At 30.3% G+C, this 22,872-nt stretch overlaps 2 protein-coding genes, 1 long non-coding RNA gene and 2 pseudogenes across 3 annotated transcripts; 2 read left to right on the plus strand and 3 right to left on the minus strand.

The window, feature by feature from the left end:
• Positions 1–703: 703 nt before the first annotated feature.
• Positions 704–1,262, minus strand: LOC149527127 (auxin-responsive protein SAUR21-like; annotated as a pseudogene).
• Positions 1,263–1,900: 638 nt separating this feature from the next.
• LOC110417644 (uncharacterized) lies at positions 1,901–4,318 on the plus strand. Its single transcript, XR_002445337.1, has 3 exons — positions 1,901–2,010; positions 2,147–2,282; positions 4,071–4,318. It is a non-coding gene; the product is annotated as an uncharacterized LOC110417644 (long non-coding RNA).
• A 1,325-nt stretch (positions 4,319–5,643) lies between these two features.
• Positions 5,644–6,220, minus strand: LOC110417635 (auxin-responsive protein SAUR21 pseudogene; annotated as a pseudogene).
• A 1,553-nt stretch (positions 6,221–7,773) lies between these two features.
• Positions 7,774–8,121, minus strand: LOC149527128 (auxin-induced protein X15-like). Its single transcript, XM_089783896.1, has one exon. The coding sequence runs from the start codon at positions 8,119–8,121 to the stop codon at positions 7,840–7,842; it is 282 nt and encodes a 93-aa protein (XP_089640022.1). The 3' UTR covers positions 7,774–7,839.
• Positions 8,122–11,031: 2,910 nt separating this feature from the next.
• Positions 11,032–12,097, plus strand: LOC110417627 (auxin-induced protein 15A-like). Its single transcript, XM_021430081.2, has one exon. It carries the CDS (start codon positions 11,257–11,259, stop codon positions 11,560–11,562), a length of 306 nt encoding a protein of 101 aa, XP_021285756.1. The 5' UTR covers positions 11,032–11,256; the 3' UTR covers positions 11,563–12,097.
• Positions 12,098–22,872: the final 10,775 nt, after the last annotated feature.

Genomic DNA, 22,872 nt, shown 5'->3' on the forward strand with positions numbered 1-22,872 from the left:
TGTACTGATGAAACAATTCTCTGAGCAATCATTAATGTATGACAAGAGTATCAAACTCTTAGTGTTTTTTTTGCAACAAAGCATTATAGAAGTAATTTGGAGAATATAGAAAAAGAAAAAAAATGATTGATAAAATTGTTTGTATATGTTTTTTCCTAGATAGGAGTTCTTATTTAAAGAAAAATATCTATTGTACACATATAATTGTTTAGACATATTAGACACAACTACAAATATATTATTATTTAATTAAACAATTTAGACTTATTTTTTAAAATATCAATTGAATTAAATGATTACAAAATTTGAATTTAGATTTTTTTTTAGCTTTCTCTTTTGTCATTCTATTTTCCTATTACAAGCAATTTGTAAAATAAATAAAAATAAAAATTGAGCAAAAGCCAATAGACAAATATAATGGGCCAAAAGATGTAGTTATGGTCCAAAAACTATATGAGCTCGATAAACGTTTAAAGTTATCCAAAATAAAATAAAATACTCTGTTTATATGCGATAAAACAATTTCGAAAGTTAAACCGTGAAATTTAATAGAAACATTCACATGTCAATCGCTACTAATTGTACTAGTAAGGATTGTAGTTGAAGTCGGTAAGCAATGTCTACCCACTGGATGGCCTTATGTTTAGATAACAATTGTATTAGTAGCCAACATCAAATTAAGCAAAGGTATCGATCAAGAATATGTCTGGAAAAATTTTTTTCTCTTCTATACATTCATTCCAAAAAAATTAATTGAAGTTCACAAGGGCATGGGATTGCTTAAAACAATCCACCATTTACACTTGCTTCCAATATAAAATTGCTATATTTTGTCAGCTGAGCTAGAGATAGTTAATCTCTGCTCAGGTTAGCCATTTTAAAATCAACTCTCATTAGCTTCGCAGACTGCCAATGATATCAAGGAAAGCTTCTTCGCTGCAGGGGATCATCAGAGCTCCCATGGGATGATTAAATCCATACTCTTCTTCGGCTTCACTCAACAAATTTTGGAAGGAATGATGCTTCAGGAATGAAATTGGGACGACAAACCTCTTCTTTTCAACTTCTCCAACATAAACAGCCAAGTGGCCTTTGGGCACTACTGTGGTTTCTGAAAATGAAAAGAGTCCGGTTTAGACTCTGCTTAGGATTAACAATTCTTGGCAAGCGGAAGCCCATGACTTTGTGAATTGGGATTCTTCTACAAGTAGTAGAAGGAAGAAAAATGGATGTGTGGGACTTAGATAAGTAGCTAGGAAAAACTTTGACACAGGGAAGCTATACTAAGAATGTGTATTTATAGAGAGCAAATGCTTGATGGTCAGCAATCTCAGGCTGAATGTGTGGTGGAAGAGAGAGCCCAGTGGAGAATTTTTAAAGACATAGGGTATCGAGATTCACATGGTCTTGCCTCCCAACTAAGGATAACATTTTTGACTAGTTTCTTAGTGGAGTCTACTCTGTTGCAGTCTACCATAGCTCACCATTCAATGGAACCAACAATGATGGCCCATTTCAAATACTGTTATCATCGAATCATGGCCAGAAGATAATGACTTTACTTTGCGGATCATATGGATGAAATGCTATGTAGTTGAGACCAGCAAAATATCAAAATAATCATATCCACTAGCGACTATGAGTTGGTATGCAAGCCCTACATGTTGGCCGATTAATAGGATTAAACACCAGAGCTGCTTTTACTATTTGTTCTATGACTCTGTTCGACGCAGAACGACACAAGTTACGAGTCCGTGTGCAATTGTTTGGTGCCTTCAGCAAGTGAGGAACTGGTGATGTTAGGAATTGGTTGGTTTAGCCTCTGTTTTAAGGGATGATAGGTTGAACAGATGCACTGACCACCCTAGTAATTAATGATGTTATGCTAATCCTCCAGAATCACCCAATCTAGACTAAAGACGTTTATGGAGTAGACAAAGAAATCTTTTCTGATGCTTTCTCTCTATTTTGCTTTCTTGAAGTTGGATACCAATCAACAGCATATATTGTGTAAGTTGTATAGATCATGTCAACAAGCCATTCTTAATTCTTTCAGATTGCTGTATTAAGTGATTTACAAACATTAACAACAAAAAAAGAAAAAGAAATTTTTCATTTTAGTTGACCCGATTATTCTTTTTAAAAGTCAGATGCGGCCGGGAAAGTCAAATCTTCAACTATCGTGAGGAGAAGGAACTTTTAATCTAAACACAAGTCAATCCTTAAGTAGCAGTTCAAAGCAGTGCGAACCTCTCATCGATTTATTTGGCGTCAGAATATAGGTATGGTATTCGCTGTGTCTCCTGGATTTCTTTCAGTATATTATCACGTCTAATAAAAGAATCCCAAAATATATTCACTTCTTTGTAGTCTCTTTTACGGTGATAACTCCATTTCCATGTTAAAAAAAAATGCACTTACAGATAATGAGAAAAGAAAATCATGGATGGAAATATAATAGATTATATACAGGCAAGATGCTATGTCATAAAAATAATTCATAAATTGAAGGTATTGTGAACTTTAAATACTTAATATCACTTTAATGTAAAATTGATATGAGATTCATGATTTTTTTTAAGAGTTTATTTTTAATGTAAAATTTATGACTCTATCCAGTAAAATATATCTCTTCTATTTGAAATTCACATGACTTCCCATTGAGATTATGACATAAGAAATAACACTAAGGTGGCGTTTGGTACATTACAATGCAATGTAATTACAGGTAATGTGTTTGCAAGTAATGTGATTGCAAGCAATGTGATTACAGGAAAAATAACATTAACAACGTCGCTACCGCGTCATCTAGCAAAGTAATGATAAAAATGCAAGGAAGATAATATTGCAGTGTTTGGTTTACAAGTACTTTAGTGGGAATATAATGTTAATTGTCAAAATTACCCTAATTATTAAAATTAAGTTTAATAATATATTATATTAATTTTTATATAATATCATTTCTTAAATATATTTTTAATATATTATTTATTTTATTTATTATTATAATATTTTATATTTTATTTTTTAATTATTTATATTTTATTATTAATTTTTATATAATATCATTTCTTAAATATATTTTTAATATCATTATTTATATTTTATTTATTATTATAATATTTTATATTTATTTTTAATATATTTATATTTTTATTATTAATTTTTATATAATCATCTTCTTAAAATATATTTTAATGTCATATATTTTATTTTAATTTATTATATAATATTTAATATTTATTATTTTAATATATTATATTTTTATTATTAATTTTATATAATATCATATTTTTAAATTATTTAAATATCATATATTTTATTTATTATTATATAATAATTTATATATTTTATTTTTAATATATTTATATTATATTATTAATTTTATATATATCATTCTTAAATATATTTTAATGTCATATATTTTATTTTATATTATTATAAATATTTTATATTTTATTTTTAATATATTTATATTTATATATTAATTTTATATAATATCATATTAAATATATTTTAATGTCATATATTTTATTTTTATTTATTATTATAATTTTATATATTTTATTATTATTTTAATATTTTTTTATATTATATATTTTATTTTAATTTGTTTACCTATATATATATAAATGTAATTTTTGATATTTTATTTTATTTTAATTTTTATTCTTATATATATTTTATTTTAATATTTTTATTTTAATTATAATATTATAAAATATTTTAATAAGGTAATAAAATTGAAGGGTAAAATTGTCTTTAAGAACATTGCAGAATGTAATGTAATGTGATTGCATTGGTTTTGGACTGCAATCACACTTACATCCATTGGCTGTAATGTGATTGCATTGCAATCTTACATTGCAGTGCATTGTTACAAAACAAACGTTGCAATGTAATTTAATAAGCCACATTGCAGATAATGTGTTTTACATTACAGTATACCAAACGGACCCTAAGACTTTAATTTGACTTCGCTTTTCAAGCTGTGTTTGGTAATTGAAAAATAGCTTCATGAAGGAAACATTTTTCAACAAAAAATATTGCTCTTGGAAAAATAAACTCAGGAGTCGGGTTTGAAGACAACGGAGGGAGATTGAAGGTTCAAGTGATTGTCGGATATGGATTCAAGGATCGAGAAGCCAGGGAGGGGACGAGCATGCAAAGGTTAGAGGGAGGAGAGATCAGAGAGGATTTGTTGTGGAGATGAAAAATATCTTACGTTCTTAAAAGTGAAATATATTTTTCCAAGTCAACAAACGTTTTTTTCCACTAACCCACAAATGTTTTACCTTTATGCAAAGATTTTCCTGTTTCTAATCACTTGAAAATGCTGGAAATATTTTTGGAAAAGCATTTTCAAACTTTCCAAATAGACTCTTAATTACTTTCTGAATTTTATTACAGTTACAACATTGTACTATACTTAATAATTTTGTACATGATATAGTAATACGATAAGCACATGACATGAGTTTAAGCGGGTTTAAGTTTGGACTAATCGTATTTTGTGTATTAATCGCATCGATCTGTTTAAAATATGAATAAATTGTGTCTTAACTATGTCAAGCTCATTTAATTCATCTAAAACATGATTAATTAAGCATGTTATCGTGTATTCATATAACCTATAACTCGTTTATAAATCATTTATTTAATTGTGTTCACATGTCATGTAGACACATTTAATACTCAGTTCAATTTAATTATTTTAATCATGTTAATCATATAAATCGTGTATTAATTATATCAATCGTGTAAATAGGTTATGAATCGTATAAATTTTAATTATATTAATTATGTCATGTCATATAAAATTTAATTCGACACGTTTAATAAATATATCAATTATGTCATCTCATATTATACGTTTATTAAACGTATCAATATATGTGTTTAAGATTCTAACATAATTAATTAATCTTATTGTATTCATATTTACTCATATAATTGTTAATACTTTATGTTTACCCAACATGATTAAGATACAAATATACAAATTACCAGATCTACACTGTACTAGTAGTCTACGTTTACATTAATAAAATTAAAAACTTTAGAATTACTGTCGTAAATGCTTAATTCACAAAATAAAACTAAAATGCAAGAAATGAGTTATAGCGTCTTAAAACTTTTTCTCAAAGATTAATCTATCTGCATTCTCTGCACCAAAGTGTTGATCGGAAATTTCAGTTTGGTGATAGTTTTGGCCTGGAAACTATACGCTCAAAGGATAATCGACCATCCATTTAAGTGAAATGTGCCAGCAAATAGGTCTAGGGAAGCTTGCGAGTTACAAGAGACAAGTCCATGTAATGTACGTGAAGTTACGCAAGAGGCGCGGTCCACTTCTCATCTCATACGTTCCAAACCTGTCTAAGGCCACATGGCCCATAAAACGCCATCATATTAGAGGCCATGAGAGCCATAGGCTATGACAGCAAAGAAATGGCTACCAACTGCATTCCTGAAATGAGATGCTTGTCCTTTTACATGGACCCCGTATATCCAAAACACTGGAAAACAATTATTTTTTAAAAGAAATAAGATGAATTCCCATCCAAATTGACCCTGATCATGTATGGAACTTCTTTTAACCCAAAGGGACAGATTAGTGCACAGCCACCATTAGAAACAATATTCAGGAGAAGAACAAGTCGATTTTCTTAATAAAAAATGATCATATATATATTTATATTGGTTACAAAGAATAATTAAGTTCACAAGGGCATGGGATCGCAGAAAACAATCCACCATATTCACTCGCTTAGTAAGTAAAATTGGTACTTGTCAGATGACCTAAAGAGTCAATCTCTTTCTTCGGCTAGCCGCTTTCACATCATAGCTCAAGAGCTTTGCAGACCGCAAATGAGATCAAGAAAAGCTTCTTCGCTGCAGGGGATTGTCAGAGCACCCATAGGATGATTAAATCCGTACTCTTCTTCAGCTTGACTCAGCAAATATTGGAAGGATGGATGTTTCAGGAATGAGATTGGGACAATAAATCTCTCCTTTTCAGCTTCTCCAATGTAAACAGCAAAGTGGCCTTTGGGCACCACTGTGGTCTCTGAAGATGAAAGAGCCCGTTTTAGACTCGGCTTAGCATTAACAAGTCTTGGCAACCGGAAACCCATGACTTTTTGTGAATTGAGATTGTTTTACGAGTAGTAGATGAGGAAATGTAAGTGTGGAACTAGATCTTAGGGGACTAGGAAAGGCTTTGGCACAGGGTGGCTATCCATTAGAATTTGTATTTATAGAGAGCAAAAGCTTTATGGTCAGCAGTCTTACCCTAATTGAGTGGTGAAGAGAGAATAGCATTGGAAGACCTTTAGAGACATATGTTGTGAGGAATCACATGGCCTTGCGTCCCAACAAATAATAACATTTTGACAAATTTGGTATCGTGGTCTATTCTGTTGCAATCTATACATTATAGCTTACCATTCAATGAAACCAAAAATAATGGCCCATGGTGAGATACTATTATCATTGAATTATAGCTAGACGATAATGACTTCACTTTGCAGGTCATATGGATGAAATATTCTGTGGTCACTATCAAAAGAATCAAGGTAATCATATCGACTAGCGACTATGAGACGGTATGTTAGCCCTACATGTTTGCCCATGATCAGGATCAAAGACCAGAGCGGCTTGTACTGTTTGTTCTCTGAATTCTGTTGAATGCAGAATGAAACAAGTTATTAGTCCATGTGACACTGTTTGGTGATCTGAACAAGTGAGGAACCGGTGACCTTAAGAAACTTTGGTGGGTGAGCCTCCCTTTTAATAGATAATAGGTTGAACAAGCACTAAACTAACCTGGTAATGATGTTATGCTAATTGTCTAGAATCACAAAATCTTGACTGTAGAGATTTATGAACTATACAAAGAAATCTTAATTTAGTTGACAACAGATTTTCTTTTCCCAGTAGACAGGGCCTGGAAAGTCTACTCTTTAACTGTCATGAGGATCGGGAACTTCTAATCCAAACACAAACCAATCGTTAAGTAGTTGTAAGTGGTGCATACCTCTCTTTGGTGTCTAATCGCCCTGACCTGGTGCAGGCCACAATATTTATAGTTCCAATCTAGGATGTTCTCAGTGCCTATTAAATGAGCCAACTATTCCACTGTCAAATCTTTCAGGCCTAGTTTTAGCTACCCAATAGCTGAGATTGATTGAACAAGAGAGACTAGGTAAGGTCAAAAATGCACACATTAGTTTGCCTTATTACTTCTCCGCAGTACTTTTAGATCAGTACTAAACTACGTAAACGCTAAAACGTGGTCTCCCCTTACTGGCAATTGCCTGCCTTGAGATTACATTCGAATGTGCTAAAAAGGATATATCTTCCATGAAAGTGCAACAAGTACGGCTAGTTTTTGGGTAACTAACTCTGCAAATTGCTTTCTACCATATACTGCTCTAATGCCATTTGCCATTGCCCCTGTGATGGATAATAGATAATGAATTCTAATAGGTCAGTATGAAACTTCAAAGAACAAAAAAAAATTGAGAGATCACAGGCAAATGAATCAATACATATTTTCTTACACAATTCTGCAGCTATAACAATGGATGAAAAACGTTATGGTCATTTGTCGAATAAATACAAACCATGGAAGAGAAGATAAGATGATGAGCTTTTGTATATACCAGAAACAGAGATCTGACGTTACATTAAAGCTTATAATGTGGATGAATAAACAAAATAATCTGAAGTCCTACTACAAAAAAATTGGGATTAGGTCAATGGGGCTAATTAGTTGTTAAATGACTCCTTTGGATTCTGTGCTAGTCATTATATGTTTTCCATGTCATAGGAATTCTACAAACTGCAGGTGATATCTAGGAAGACTTCTTCACTGCATGGGATGTTGAGACCACCCATAGGATGATCAAACCCAAACTCTTCTTCAGCTTGAACAAGCAAGATCTGAAATGAAGGATGCTTCAAGTATGAGATTGGAAGAACAAATCTCTTCTTTTGAGTCTTTCCAACATAGACAACTAAATGGCTGCTAGGCACATGATCAGTGGTCTCCGGGGACAAAAGAATGCTCCGTACAAACTGTTTAGCTTTAATAATCCCAGGCATATGGGAAGCCATGACTAATTAAATTGCAACTCTTTAGAGTTTTTCGGATCTTGAGATGAATGTCTAAAGCTTTTGGAAAAGCAAATAAAAATGATATGCTGGATGGCAATCTTTGTATAGTTGTATATACATTCTAAGTTTCTTTGACCAGTAAATGGAAGTGGATTATGTGGCCAAGAGAAAATTCACTTTAAATGGGGTCTGTTTAGGACGTATGTCCTGCGTCACATGGATTTGCCTTCCACTAGCTATATATTCATAAGATTTTGATAGATTTGCTAACAAACCTTTTGCAAGCATGGATTTTTCATGGCCTACCAGTCAATAGAAAAAGAAATTACGATGGTCCAGCTGAAATTCGCATGGATGTATCATGAACTTTATGATTACAAAGCTTAGCCAACATACCAGTTGGGTGAAAGACTATAGACTTTAATATGCAGATGAAATCATTCATTTTTTTGCTAAATGGCAAGTCAATGTATTGTGCATATGTGCTTTTTCTGATCGTAATGCACATCAATAGCAAATCAGATGGATGAAAGACTAACTACTAGACACCAACATTCAGATAAAATTGCAGATGCTTTATCAATACATCCGATCAAACAACTATTTATAATACACTTCAGTACCATGTGTGTACAAGTCTTATGACTTAACTGATTAGACTCGCAAACAAATTATTTTCAGCTCATGTGAAGTTGTTTCATGACCTGTACAAGTGTGATGAACATTATAGCTTGTGGGGCCTAAACTTGAAGGGGTGATAGGTTGAATGGAAACATTAAACCAACCCAGCTTATGATATTTTTTTTCCAATCCTGCCATGTCTAGTCTCAAATTGTTAAGAACTGCCAAACCTTACTAGCCATGGCTTTGGCAGAGACTCTTTTATGTGTGTCTGCAAATTTTAGTGGATGGTTCTAATAGATTCTAATATTATAATTGATAGACCATCATGTGGCTTTCACAAGGATTGAGTATTTGGTGGTTGCTTATGGTTTTCTAAAGAAGAACTGATTATTGACTGAATATGACCATTAGACTTGCAATAAATTTTTCCTTCTTCATAAGGAAAACTGCAGATTCACTAAAAGAGTAGTTCAACTTGTATGCACAATATTGGTAGGGCATTATGTTAGAGCACACAAAAACATATGACCACTCCCCATATCAGGGATCTAGGATGAACAATGTGATTTTTGTGGTGTTTTTGTGTATCCTTTTGAATCCAATGTATCTCGACCCCTCTGTATTTGGTAAACATGGCAATGAATGACCATAAAAATCTTCCAACCTCCTACATCATTTTCTGTCATAAATTTCTATGTTTTCTTGTACCTTTGAGGATTTGTCTTAAGCATAATAATCTCTTGTTATGTTTTGACAGGAACAGAAAAGGAGAATCTAGTATTAGTTCTGGTTCATACATGAATCAAGAACAGTACTTGCTGAGATCCACCGGGGAACTTACTGCTGTCATCCATTGCGTTGCCTTTCCTGTCGCACAAATGAGTTCTCTGTCAATATGTTGGCCCTTAGCTACGTGCACCAAAAGAGTATGACAAAAACATCAAAACGGAATCTCCTCCAATTTGGTGCAGAGAAGAGTTAAACAGTTACCTGATTATTTAGGCTATGTAAAGGGAAGCAGAGGTTTTGTTGGACTAATAAATTGCAATTGAAAGTGTCTACTGCTTCTATGGCTGTAGCAGAGTTCGAATGGAAAGTTTGATTTTATCCCTCCTCTTTATTATTCTTCGTTAATTAACTTTAGAAACAAACCGTTGTAAAGAAAAAGCATGATTAGGAACTTTCGAGAAATAACACATTGTTGGATATCATCTGAGATATCCCAATGATGACAGTTTTAAAATGACATTGATGCTTACCCTTCACCTTGGTGCACACATTTGACACAGACCATTCATTCACATTGAACATATAACAGTATAGAAAGGACATTGATGCTTACTCTTCACCTCCATGGATTCATTTGACATAGACCATACATTGATCATTCAAAGATCTGACGTGAATGTATGTAATTGACATGTCAACAAGAAATATAACACTAATCAGATCAATGGACAGAAAATACCTGATTTTTTTTTTTGAAAAGTAAAGAAGCACTTGTTAAGATTTGAACCAAGACCTTTAGCAAATAATGCAGTATCTTTATCATCACACCTAAGAAAATACCTGATTAAAGTAACAGTAAACCATAAAATTATTATCATGTTATGTTATAGTCCTAAAGAATCATATTTGCAAACGAAACACAGTAGTCAATCCAGTTTAGTAAAGTCAATTAATTAGGGAGCTACCTGTGTTGGCCGGTGCGTGTGCGTTTTGAAAGTGTGTTAGTCTATCACATGTTGTGCCTCAACTCAAAAAAATCAAAAAGGACAGAGATATTGCCAAAAAGGAAATAGTACTTGCAATTTGGAAATAACTTCTTTTTTACAAATTAATTAATTAGCTGAATTGAGTCCGACTTGAGCAAGTTAGTCCAGGATACCAGTCTTAAATGAATGGATGAGAGGAATACTACTACTATAACAAAAGCTAGCTGATCTCAAAAGGTCTTGAAACATCGTTTGGGCCAAGTGGTGGGGATATATAGGCACTGCAATAACCCTCAAAAGTATGTTGGGTGGTTGGCACATAGAAAAGCGACCAAGGAACAGAGTCCAAGTTCAATGGTTTAGCGAATAAGCGCAATGAATCTTCAAAAGCCCTATGGTCAAGACGAGTGTTTGGTGTAAAGAACATGGCTAGCATCGTAAAGTCAGTGCTTTATAAGTTCAAAACGTTGGGAAGATATATCCATATAAAATTTCACAAGCTGCACTCGACTTTAGGTGGTAGGGCTGGATGCCTAAAAACAGACAAAGCAGAACCATGTGAAACTTAACTGATTGCTTCACCTGATATGTTTCTAAACATTCTTCAATAGAATCTCACTATCCCTATCCAGTTTTTTTTTTTTTTAAGGTTTTAGCAAATTGCCATCTCCCTCTATATATTTAGGCATTAAAGACACTACTTCAAACCAAGTGTTCAGTCTTCAACACACTAAAGCTTTCTATCAATTAAAGCAAATCTTGAGCTTCTTCTTCTGTCTCTTTTTTCTTCGCTAAGATGGGTATCCAACTAATGGGACTAGCTCATGCCAAGCAAAAGCTCCAGCGAACACTTTCAGGAAGAATTGGGAATGCATTGGCAGCAACATCAAATGTTCCTAAAGGCCATATTGCAGTTTATGTTGGGGAAGGCAACAGGAAGAGATTTGTGATTCCGATAACTTACTTGAATCATCCTCTGTTTCAAGACCTGTTAAATCGAGCTGAGGAAGAATTCGGATTCAACCATCCAATGGGTGGTCTCACAATTCCGTGCAGTGAAGAGTACTTCATCAGTCTAACGACATTATTAAACTGTTCATAGATGGTTGCAGCACCAAAATTAAGGATGCAGACAACATTAATCTCTTTCTTCTCGCTTACATCGAGACAACATGATTAGAGACAGTAAAAGCTTTAAAAAAAAAAAGCAGTCTCTTCAAATTTTTGTTCTGCAGGTCCTGCTAATTCAATCGCCTGTAAACATTCTGTAATTTGGAAAGCAACGAGACTGTGATTCCTTTGCTGACAACAAAACCTGTTGCTCTGAGCCAGTTTGATTATTGATCAATCAATCGTTCTGCAAGTTAAATTCATAGTAAAATAGACTAAAAATCAGATAAAACTATCGATGAACAAAGCCTCAAAGTCTTGCCCAAGTTATCACGTTTGCTACTTGCTTTTTGTCCTTGGCAGAAAACTGAGAACTATCTCGTCAGAGCTTGCGTTTACTCTGGAAATTGCTGCTGTTCCTGTTCAGTTTAACACCTAAGGGAAAGCAGGTGAGGTCTCACGTGGATATTCTTGACACTTGTAACAGAACCAACTACCATTACTATGCATTTCCTGGCCACAATCGGCAAAAAGAAGCCACTCAAGTTGCCTTCTGCTGATTTTTTATGAAGATTTCTTTATGATTAAGATAAGCACTTTCCCAATTTTTTTCTAAGAGGTTTCACTAATCCGTTATTATTTAATATCTTTTTATTAAAAACACTAATTAATTATAATCTGATAAATTTTAATGTATTGAAAAATATATTACTTAATATGATAATCACGAATGCTTTGCAAAAAATATATATGATAATCACAGATGCCTTGCAAAAAAAAAAATATGATAATCACGAATACTCTTAGATAATTCGTTATCAATATTTTTTGTTATTTTTAACCAAGGTTATAATATTATCAGATATCAGGTAAAATAAAAGTCCCTATTAGTTTTTTTTTCCAAAGCATGCAGAAGAGAATTAAACTGAAGGACCAGATACAGGGCAATGTGTACAGAATTAATTATTTCATTTCTAAGTTGTGACCACACGAGAGGTTTGTTTTGTCTGGCTAGTGTTGGCTTTTGTAATAGCACTAATAACAATTCTTTACAACTTTAGGAGGTGCCCACTACTTAATCCTCCACTAAATCTTACTAGAAATATAAAAATTATTAACAGAGAAGGGATTAACGACAAATTGGTTAATTAGTTTCTTTTAGAAAAAAAGCGGTTTATATATATATTAATTATACTTAATAAATACAAAGAATTAACAAAATGCGTAAAAATATTCAAAAATCAACTAAAGTTTTATTCAGCAAATGGGAGTAAGGCGGAAAGTAGCTGTGATGGCACAATTCATCCTGTCACTAATCTCATTTTAAGGATTATCAATCAATTACAGAGTTTAAGAATTAATTTTAGAATTTGATGAATCGATTTTAAAGTTTTGGTGATTGGTTTTAGAGTTTTTTTTAGGATTGGAGGAAGATAGATTCAAACTCTGCTATTTAGGCAAGGGAATAATGCACTAACCAACAAGTCAAATGCTTGGGTGCATGATTGGTTTTAGAGTTTTGTGAATTAATTTTAAGATTTTTTATAAATTGGTTTTAGGGTTCTGTGAATATATTAGAAGGTTTGGTGATCGGTTTTAAAATTTTGTGAATAGGTTATAGGGTTTTGTGAACTTGTTTTAAGTTCGGCAAATTGATCTTAAGATTTCATGAATCAAGTTTTAGGGTTTTATAAATTGATTTTAAGGTTTGGTTTGATTTTAAAGTTGTGTGAATCGATTTTAGGGTTTTAAAGTTTGATGAATCGATTCCAGATTTTATTAATCGATTTTAGAATTTGATGAATTGATTCTAAGATTTTGAATGCAAGAACAAAAATGCCGTTGGAAGTTGGACAACAAGAGACTCATGGCAATCATATGACTATATGATTGAAACCATTACATAATCCTGTTTGTAACCCTTATTCATCAATCTTTGCAAGTTACAATACTTCTTCTATATATATATATAAGTAAAGTAATAGTTGTCAGTTTGCCTTTTTGGGTCTCAACATGCTAATCACGACGATGAATATTATTGGACAAACTTAAGCCACAATCATCTATATATATGTTTGCAGGAAGATAAACCCCATTGATGACAGACTATTATTTGACTGACATCTGCGAGGCATGTTTACACTTGTCTTCATATATATATTGAGCTACGAATGACAACTATTACTTTACGCATCTATATATTTATTTACAACTATTCTATATTTTTTTCAATAAATTTGGCATATATTGAGTTTTCATTAGTAAAAGATTTAAAATTTTTTTCTCAACTTAATTTTTTATTTTTATTTATTATTGATAAAAATTATGAAAAAAATGTTTTAAGGATTTTTCAATGATCTAAATTTTACATATATTTTATCTAAAATTTAATCATAAAAAATATATATAATAATAGAGTTAAAGTTGAAAAATTTTTACTAAAGAAAATCAACATATGACAACTTAAACATGATAAAAGAGTATAAGAATAGTCCTTATTTGTAGATAGTGAAAATTTACAATAAACTCTAAAAAAAGAAAGAACTATATAGGAAAAAAAAAGACACTATATATGAATATAAATTTATATATAATTTTTTATTAATATATTTTTATGTGAAATTAGCTTTATTTTATTCATTTCTTAAATAACAAAACCGAGCAAAGGTCAGTATTATAAAGATGTTGAATATTCTAAATATAAATATTGTCATATGCTTTGTATGAATGCTTCTTACAAGTTTTGTTCATCATGCTTTGACAATATAATGCTAATAAAGATACGTACAAGCGAAAAGAATATAATTATTTAATAATTCTATTTTATAGAATTATCTTGTATTCTTTTAAGTTTAAAAATGATTAATGTTTTTTTGTTTTTTAATTAATTTAAATTTTGCTTTTACATTTTTTTTAATATTTATCTTATACATACTTTAATAGTTTAATTAAGCAATTTGACTCTATTTTTTTGTTATTAAGTCTTGTTTATACTTTCTATTAATTGTGTTATATGTTGGTGAAGATGAAAAAAGTTTGGGTGTCAAATTTGTAAAAAATCATGTATTTTTACTTAAATTAGCCTTCATACATGTTACAATGTTTTAAACATAACTCGAGTTACAGAATTTCAATCGATACGATTCTTAGACCCACAGAAAGCTAATAAAAAGATTACAACTTTAATATTTAGTACTTTACCCAATTCAAAAGATATCATAGTAAAAAATGTAAAAAAAGTCGATTGACTATAGCATATTGCATAATGCAAAACAGCAGGTTTCTCACTATAGTGAGATTCATTTTGGCTGCTGTGAGATTTTCAACAACTCAAATAAGAGTTTTTCGCTACAGCGAGAATACATTTTTAACTGCAATAAGAAACATGAAAAAAATATTTTTTAAGTCAAAGACCTTTTTTACTGTAGCAAGAATCCTTTTTAATTGTAGCAAAAACACGTCATTTAATGAAGAAATTTTTGCACAAGGTTCTATGGCAAGGGCTGAAGGTGGAGGGTTTAAATTCATGTTGTTGAGTTGAGAAAAGACAGTTTTGGGATGAGCAACTTCAAAAGCAGAAAGGAGCCTTCCACAAGGAAAAAAGAAAAGGAAAAATCTTAAAGAAAAACTTGACAAAGCTACAGTAAATAGAGTTTTCTCTAACTTGTTTATTTCTTTTTCTCTAAATCTCCATATATAAATACTTAGTTATGGTTAAATTTTGTTACGGACTGTTGAAATGTTAAACTAAATTTTTATTTCTAAGATTATAATAAATATTAATATATAGTTTGAATGTTTGATTGACTATTACTTATTTTATAAAATATTTAATGTTTATTTAAATTTACATTTATTTTTTATTTTATTCATTGATCTCCAATAAAATGTGTATGAGTATTTAGATAATACTTAACAAAATTAATCTAAAAAAATCATAATTTGGATAGTATATAATCATTGCAATCAAAAAATAATTGAGTGATTTGTTAAGTGTAGACACTTATTTTTTACCCCAATAATAAATAATAAATAAAATAGTATATAATCATTGCAATTGAGAATTAATTGAGTGATTTGTTAAGTGAAGACACTTATTTTTTACCCAAATAATAAATAATAAATATAATAAATAAATCACTGTTAAAAAGGAAAAACCCAGGCTTGGCCTCCATGGTCAACAGCCTCCACATTTAATGAAGCATGGGCAACCGGATTTGGGTCACCTACGGTTGCCATCCACTGGTTTTCTTTGACTTAAAGCCCTTCACCTGTTCAGATTGTCCAAAAACTTGGACAATGAGGTTCTATAAAAACTCTTAAATTTTTTTATTTTGGGAGGAGGCCGGATTGAAAAGAGAAAAAAAAAGCCCTAAGGAGCCGAATCTGCAAAACAAAAAATCCTAGTAACTGAAAAAACCAGTAACCGAAAAACCCATTTTTAAAGAACCCTAGCCTACTGAAACCCTGAAAACCCTTGCTAAAAGTCTAAAAATCCTTAGGAAAACAAGAACCAATATACCCTAGTTAGCCGAAATTCCTAGTCACGATCACAAACTAGAAAAAAAAAACCAAAAAAGCAAAAAACAACCGAAAAACAAAGAAACAAAAAAGAGCCAAAAACCATTAAAACCTAAAACAAGATCTTGGAAATGGGTTTGGTGAGGTTTTGGAAGGGGAAGTAGCCGTTGGTAGAGGGTTGATGAAAGTTTGAATATTTGAAGGTTTAGGTTTTTTTATTGAGAAAGAGAGTGAACGGGGGAAGTTATTTAACAGAGAAGGGAGAGCAGCCATTAGAAAGAGAAAATGAAAATTAAAAATGAGAAAGAGGATTAAAAAGGAACTTACAGTTAGGGTTATAAGGAGCAAGGTGCTAAACAGCAACAGTTGGTGCATGACGCACGAAAAAAGGAAAAGGAAGAAGGTAGGAAGAGGCGGGCAGCTGTTAGCCCACGAGACAGAGTTTGCTAACTTTTGGGCCTATTTGTGTCCACTTGGTATGGGCTCTTCTCACCTTCTTATTTTTCATGTGCTTGGGCTTGTTTTCATTTTTGTTGGTTATGCATATTAATAAATGATGTTAAGAACAAAAATATACATCTAAAGTATTATTAGAATAAGAATTAAAGAAATTGTAAACATAGATATAAACAATAATAATAATAATAATAAATAGAAAGCTGGAAATGAAAAAGATAGATAAATATTTAGCTATAAATGTTTAGGTTTAGATAGGTAAGATATATAAAAAGAAAATAAATGGTAATCGGATTAGTTAGAAAATTATAAAAATAAATAAAAATTTAGCAAAAAAAAAAGATTTAAATAGGAAAGAATATAAAAATATGTAGTTGTAGAGAAATAAATTTAGATCAATGGAAAATATGAAAGTAATGAAATATTTAGTCATAAAAAATTAAGATAGAAAAATAAGTAAAAATAGTAAAAAGAGAAGTTTTTAAAAAATAGAAAAAAAATTTATTCCCAAAAAGGTAGAGCAATAATAATAATAATAATAATAATAATAATAATATATTTAGGATCAATATTAATAGGTGAAAAAGTATCTAGGTTTGGTTTAAAACATATTATAATATTAATAACTGTGAAAATTATATAAATCATATTGATGATGAAATATTCATTCGGAGTGTGTGAAATCGTAATACCAGATGAATTTTTCTAGGTAAAGGATTTTGATTAAGATTTCACCGGTATAATGGAAGGGTTATAATTTCGAATCTTGTGGTTCTAATCATAAATAAGTGAAAATATATGATCCTAATTAGTAATTAAGCAAAATATAAAAACAAAAGAAGTAAAGAAATAATGAAGATAATAAATAAATAGTAAAAAATAATAAAACTTTCAATGATGGTAAATTCATGATAGTTAATACAACTAAAATATAAAAGACAAATATAAAATAGATTTATGAGAAAAGATAAAAAATAGCTGGTCGAAAAGAAAATAGGTTAGGTTAATAAAAAAAAAGAAAAGAAATTGATTTATAAACAAATATATACATAAATAATAATTATAAAATGAGATATTTGGCTTAAAAAGAAATAGTATTTAGATAAAAAGGAAAATTTATACAGCAAAAATAGATCAATATTTGAATGTAAAAATATATATAATAAAATGAAATAAAAAATATAATTAGATCAAAATAATAAATATAAAATATTTATCCATGATATATATGCATACAAAGAAAATTAATAAAAAGAAATTCCAAAGAAATAACGAAAGAGTTGTATGAAGGTTAATAAACAAATATTGAAATTTATGGATACATCACATCTCATTATTGCATTGTTAAATGTCATGGCATTTAGACGTATTATGTGTATGAGTCAAAGCTTCAAGGATGGGATTTTTTAAAAGAGCTTACGAAGGTGAGTTTTTTCAAAAAATTTTATATGTGAACAGATACCTCCGAATCCCACTAGTATGATAGAAGGGCTAAAAGAATATTTTTAATAAAATGCTTCTACTTGTAATAAGACTACATTCACGAAAATATTATTTTTACTGGTAAACGATTACTCCAATGATAGGATTTACTCGTTAAACTTGCAAATGCGAGTTTCTCGAGTATTTTCTTATATGAAAGATACACTCAGATCCCACCGTATAATGAGCGGATTCGAAAAGTACACTCAATAAAAGGTTTTTGTTTGATATTATCCAGATTTTATGTTATACATTTCACAATTGCATCATGTGTACATCTCACCAGTAAAATCGAATAAAATGTTTTAATTTGTAAATAAAATAAAAAATAAAATAAATAAATAATGATTAGGGAAACATAAGAATAAGATTAAAAAGTTAAGGTTAATAGGATAACAAATGATTAAGTGAAACCGTTCATGGAATAAGCGCCACGGGGGGTGTTAATCCTTTCTCGTATATAATCGTACTCTCGTATTCAACTCTGAAATACGTAGATCGAGTCTTATTCTTTAAACAATCTTAAAATTAATTTAAGATTTCGTTGAGAAGAATAAATTTAATAGGTGGCCAATCACACCTAGATAAAAAAGATTAGTGATGACTCCCTAAATTTTTCACCTGTAATGGACTAGTTTGTGGGCTCATATGTTATGACAATAGACATACACCTATTAACTAGATATAGTCAATTTATAGGACTTATTCTTAATGAACGTAGCTTAATTAATTAGCTATAGACATATGGAGAATTAAATTTAGTTAGGCCATTATACGATATCTTGACGAAGAATCGTACATACTTAAAGATCCTAGGCTAGCATTAGTTTTCCAAGAAATGTAGGTAATTAGTCAATCTTAAGTCTAAATAAAGCATTAATTGGAACCATAATCCTAGGTACTTCTCCATTATTTTCCAACTCAATTTACTTGCAATGTATTTTAGCTTAGTTCACTAGCTTAGCTTTGCTACTTTAATTTTCATTTTCAATTAATTTCAACACTAGATTTCTTTGGATAAGATTAGATTGCCCAATTTTAGTAATTAGCAAAAATTTAGATACAATTCTTGTGGAGACGATAACTCACTCACTACTATATTACTTGTTGACTGTGTGTGCTTCCATGATGTTTTGCTAATTTGATAAAAGTTTCAAGGTAAATTGTCTTGATAAATTAGCAACTCAACAAGTTTTTGGAACTATTTCCAGGGAATTGTTTTTCTATTCTTTTGCTAATATTAATGCCCAGCAAGCTAGTCTTAATTCAAGTTTTGTTTCATTTTGCTTTTCTTTATTTTTTTTAGACACTTTCACACAATGGATCCTTTAATTGCTTTGACTATTTGAGTGGTTGCTTTGTCCAAAAAGTTTGAAACTATGAGAGTTTAAGTCATTCAGAGACCATTTGTGATATGTGAGTTTTGTGGAGAAAGACATTCAAGTAACCATTGTTGGGAATTAGTTCAATTTATAAGGAATCACAATTAGCTACAGGACAACATGTATGCCAACATTTATAATTGTAGATGCTGGAGTCATCAAAACTTTTCTTGAAGTAACAACCAGAGATCTTCATTAGCTCTGAAGCTGGATAAGTTTATTGGATTTCCACCTCAAACCAAAGCTCCCATGACTGAGAAAAAACCATTGGTGGAAGAGATGTTTATTCAATTCATGGCAAGGACTAATTCTCTCATTCATAGTCAAGCAGTTTCATTGAGAAATCTTGAGCCTTAAGTGGGTTAACTTGCAAATTCTATCAACAATATACCTCAAAGAACCTTGCCTTGTGAAACTGAAGCTAATCACAAAAGAGAAAGTAAGGAATCTTGTCTAATAGTTACCTTTACAAGCGAAAATTAGGTAACAATCAATAGTAAACAAGTTGAAACTCAAGTGAAGTTAGTTGAGAAAGTAATAGTGGTTGAGAAGTCTGATAAACAAACTCTATAGAAGGAGGCAAAGGAAAAACCACTACCATTACCTTTTCCTCAATTGGAAATAGTGGTTAAAAAGGCTAAAGGGAAAACTTAAGTTGATGAACTTGAGTTAAAGGAGGAAGAAGTGTCTAATCTACTCAATTCGACCAAATATCCTTCCTTTATAAATACTTACTATAGAGTGGAATCAATTGATTTGGATAAAGGAAAACCCATTCCACTACCTCCAGTGAAGCAAGCGCTAACTTTGGAGTTAGAGCTGCCACCTCCACAACTTACAACCAAGTAGTGGCATGAGGAGCATATACTTCTACCTTCCCTTCATGAGTTATTCATCAATCTTTTTCCATGGAAGCATAAGGCAAAATGGTTGGGTCCTCTTAAAGTGATCAAGATCTATCCATGTGGGATAACATAGATAGAATGTGAGGCCACTAGGGTGTCTGTGGTCAATGGAATGAGCCTCAAGCTGTATGTTGTGGATGAAGAAAGGCCGAATGAGGTGTCATAGTCAAGCTAGTGACTATAAAGAAGTGCTTCTTGAGAGACAATCCAAGCTTTTAAAACTCCGTTCCTTTGATGTTATCTTTTTATTTAGTTAGATTTTTCCATTAATTTGTTTTTGTTTTTTTTTCTTATTTAGATTTTTGTCACTTTAATAGATTCTCCCAACAACTTTGGATGTAATGAGGATGAAGAGGAAGATTAGAGGATCTCCATCAACCAAGGAAGTATTCTTAACTTTTCGTCTTTATTTTTTAACATTGAGGACAATGTTAGTTTTAAGTTTAGGGGAGAATTTAAAATTTTAAGCTTTGTTTGTTTTTATTTACATGTTATGTTTTAGTTTTTAAGTTGTTTAGTTACTTCTGTTTAAAATTTCAGCAAAGTTTTTGAGAATGTTGACTATGATTAGTTGCACCATTCATTTTGATTTACTTATCCAATGAAAAAAATTAGTCATCTTATTTGCATCTCCCAATTGCAACAAAAATAATGAATGCTTTTATCTTTTTTGCATTTTGCATTTTTTATCCCTATTTATAATTGACATATAAATCTAGTAACATATTTCTGGGTAATAAATGTAGAGGAAAAGTGTTAGATGTCGAAACTTCAAGATCATTCGCAATTGAGCAAACTTAGATGACCACTTGAGTTTAAAGAACATTTGGATATTTGGATCCAAAATATTTTCAATCAAATCAATTTATAGAAAAGAGCGATATTTATAGTTTTGAAATTGTTCTTGTGGAACTTTCAATGAGGAAAAAACCCTTTTCCTCAACACGATAAGAGGAAGCGAGAAGCTTGATAGTCTTTTTTTTGCTTTCAAGGAATGAGAATTTCTTGTTTAATAAATATTCTTCATCCTTAAGTAATGAATGATGGTCCTCAAGAAGAGATTATAGTCGTTGCTAAGCTTGCAAAAAGATGCTTGAAACTTAAGGGACAGAATAGGCCGGAAACAAATTGCTATGGAGCTGGAGCGGATTAAAGCGTAAAGAAAAGATAATGTTTTTTGGCAAAGTGATGATGAAGATTCTGATATAAATGACATGATCAATCCTTGGGTTATGGCTTCTTGTTCAACTAGGTCAATTATAACTAATACCAACTTTACCATCCGACACATAATCCTAGTATTCAACACTCAGTAAACAATCTTCCTTTGCTGTGTACTTTGTCTAATATATCTTCATGTGTACTTGAGGTCTTCCTTGTTCTAAATAAATCATGAAATAAGTCTTGAAATAAAACGTCATGAAATAAGGCCTTATGCAGGGACGGAGTTAGCCAACTTTTATTTATTGGGGAGCCAAAGACAAAGAAGAATAAAAATTAAAAAATTTATAATAGATAATAATTTTATAACATGTAAATAAAAAAAAAAACTTATAATAGTGCTCTAAGAAAATTTTGTTCGATAATGATAATATCTTTTTTAATGTAAACAACTAAATTATTTATAAGAAACTTATCACCCATTTTGTTTTAAAGTTTTACCTTTCTCAATATAAACTACTAAAATATTAATGTAGTCAACATATAATATTCTTATTTTATTATATTTAAATTTATAATACTAAATATTAAACTATAATGGATAAAATATAAATGGTTAAATACAATAGACATAATTAATAATTTCTTCTAATAGTCAAGATAATTTTCTTTCAACTAAATATAAAACGTAAAACACATTAAAAACGTATACTCAAAATAATTTTTTCTTATATAATTAGGATTAATAAAAATAATATATTACTGAAATTTTAAACAATAACCAATAATGCAACATTAGAACCTATATTTGAGAATTACATATACAATAATTTTTAAATTTTTAAAAATTAAAATCATTAAAAATAAAATTCACATAACAAAAAATAAAAAACCATGACAAGTAGGAGATATAACTTATATATAATCAAAAATATATATATGGTTGATGATTCGTAGAAATTTAAAAGAGAAAATTTATAAAAACTTAAAATATATGAGCAAATAGAATAGAGTTGAAAAAATAAATTATAATAATAATATAAATTAATTAATTAAATAAAACTTTACCTTTTTATAATTTCACAATATAAGGATAGAAAAGAAAAGAGAAAAATATGGATGCATAAATTTAAAAAATTAAAAAAAATTTAAAAATTTGAATAAAATTAAACGAAATTTATAAATTTATTTCATTATTTTTTTAATTATATTAATTATTTAATAAAAAATTATTTTTAAAAATTATTAAAAAATATATAATATATAAAAAAGTTTAAAAACTTTGAGTGGGCCATCATAAAGGGATGCTCCGCCCCCGATCTTATATATTAAATTATTATTTTAATAAAAAACAAAGATATTAATTGTTCATATTTACATTCATAATTAGCATCA

Source organism: Theobroma umbraticum, unplaced genomic scaffold (genome assembly GCF_002168275.2).
Source record: "Theobroma umbraticum cultivar Fairchild unplaced genomic scaffold, ASM216827v3 scaffold_50.0, whole genome shotgun sequence".
Classification (NCBI taxonomy): Eukaryota; Viridiplantae; Streptophyta; class Magnoliopsida; order Malvales; family Malvaceae; genus Theobroma; species Theobroma umbraticum.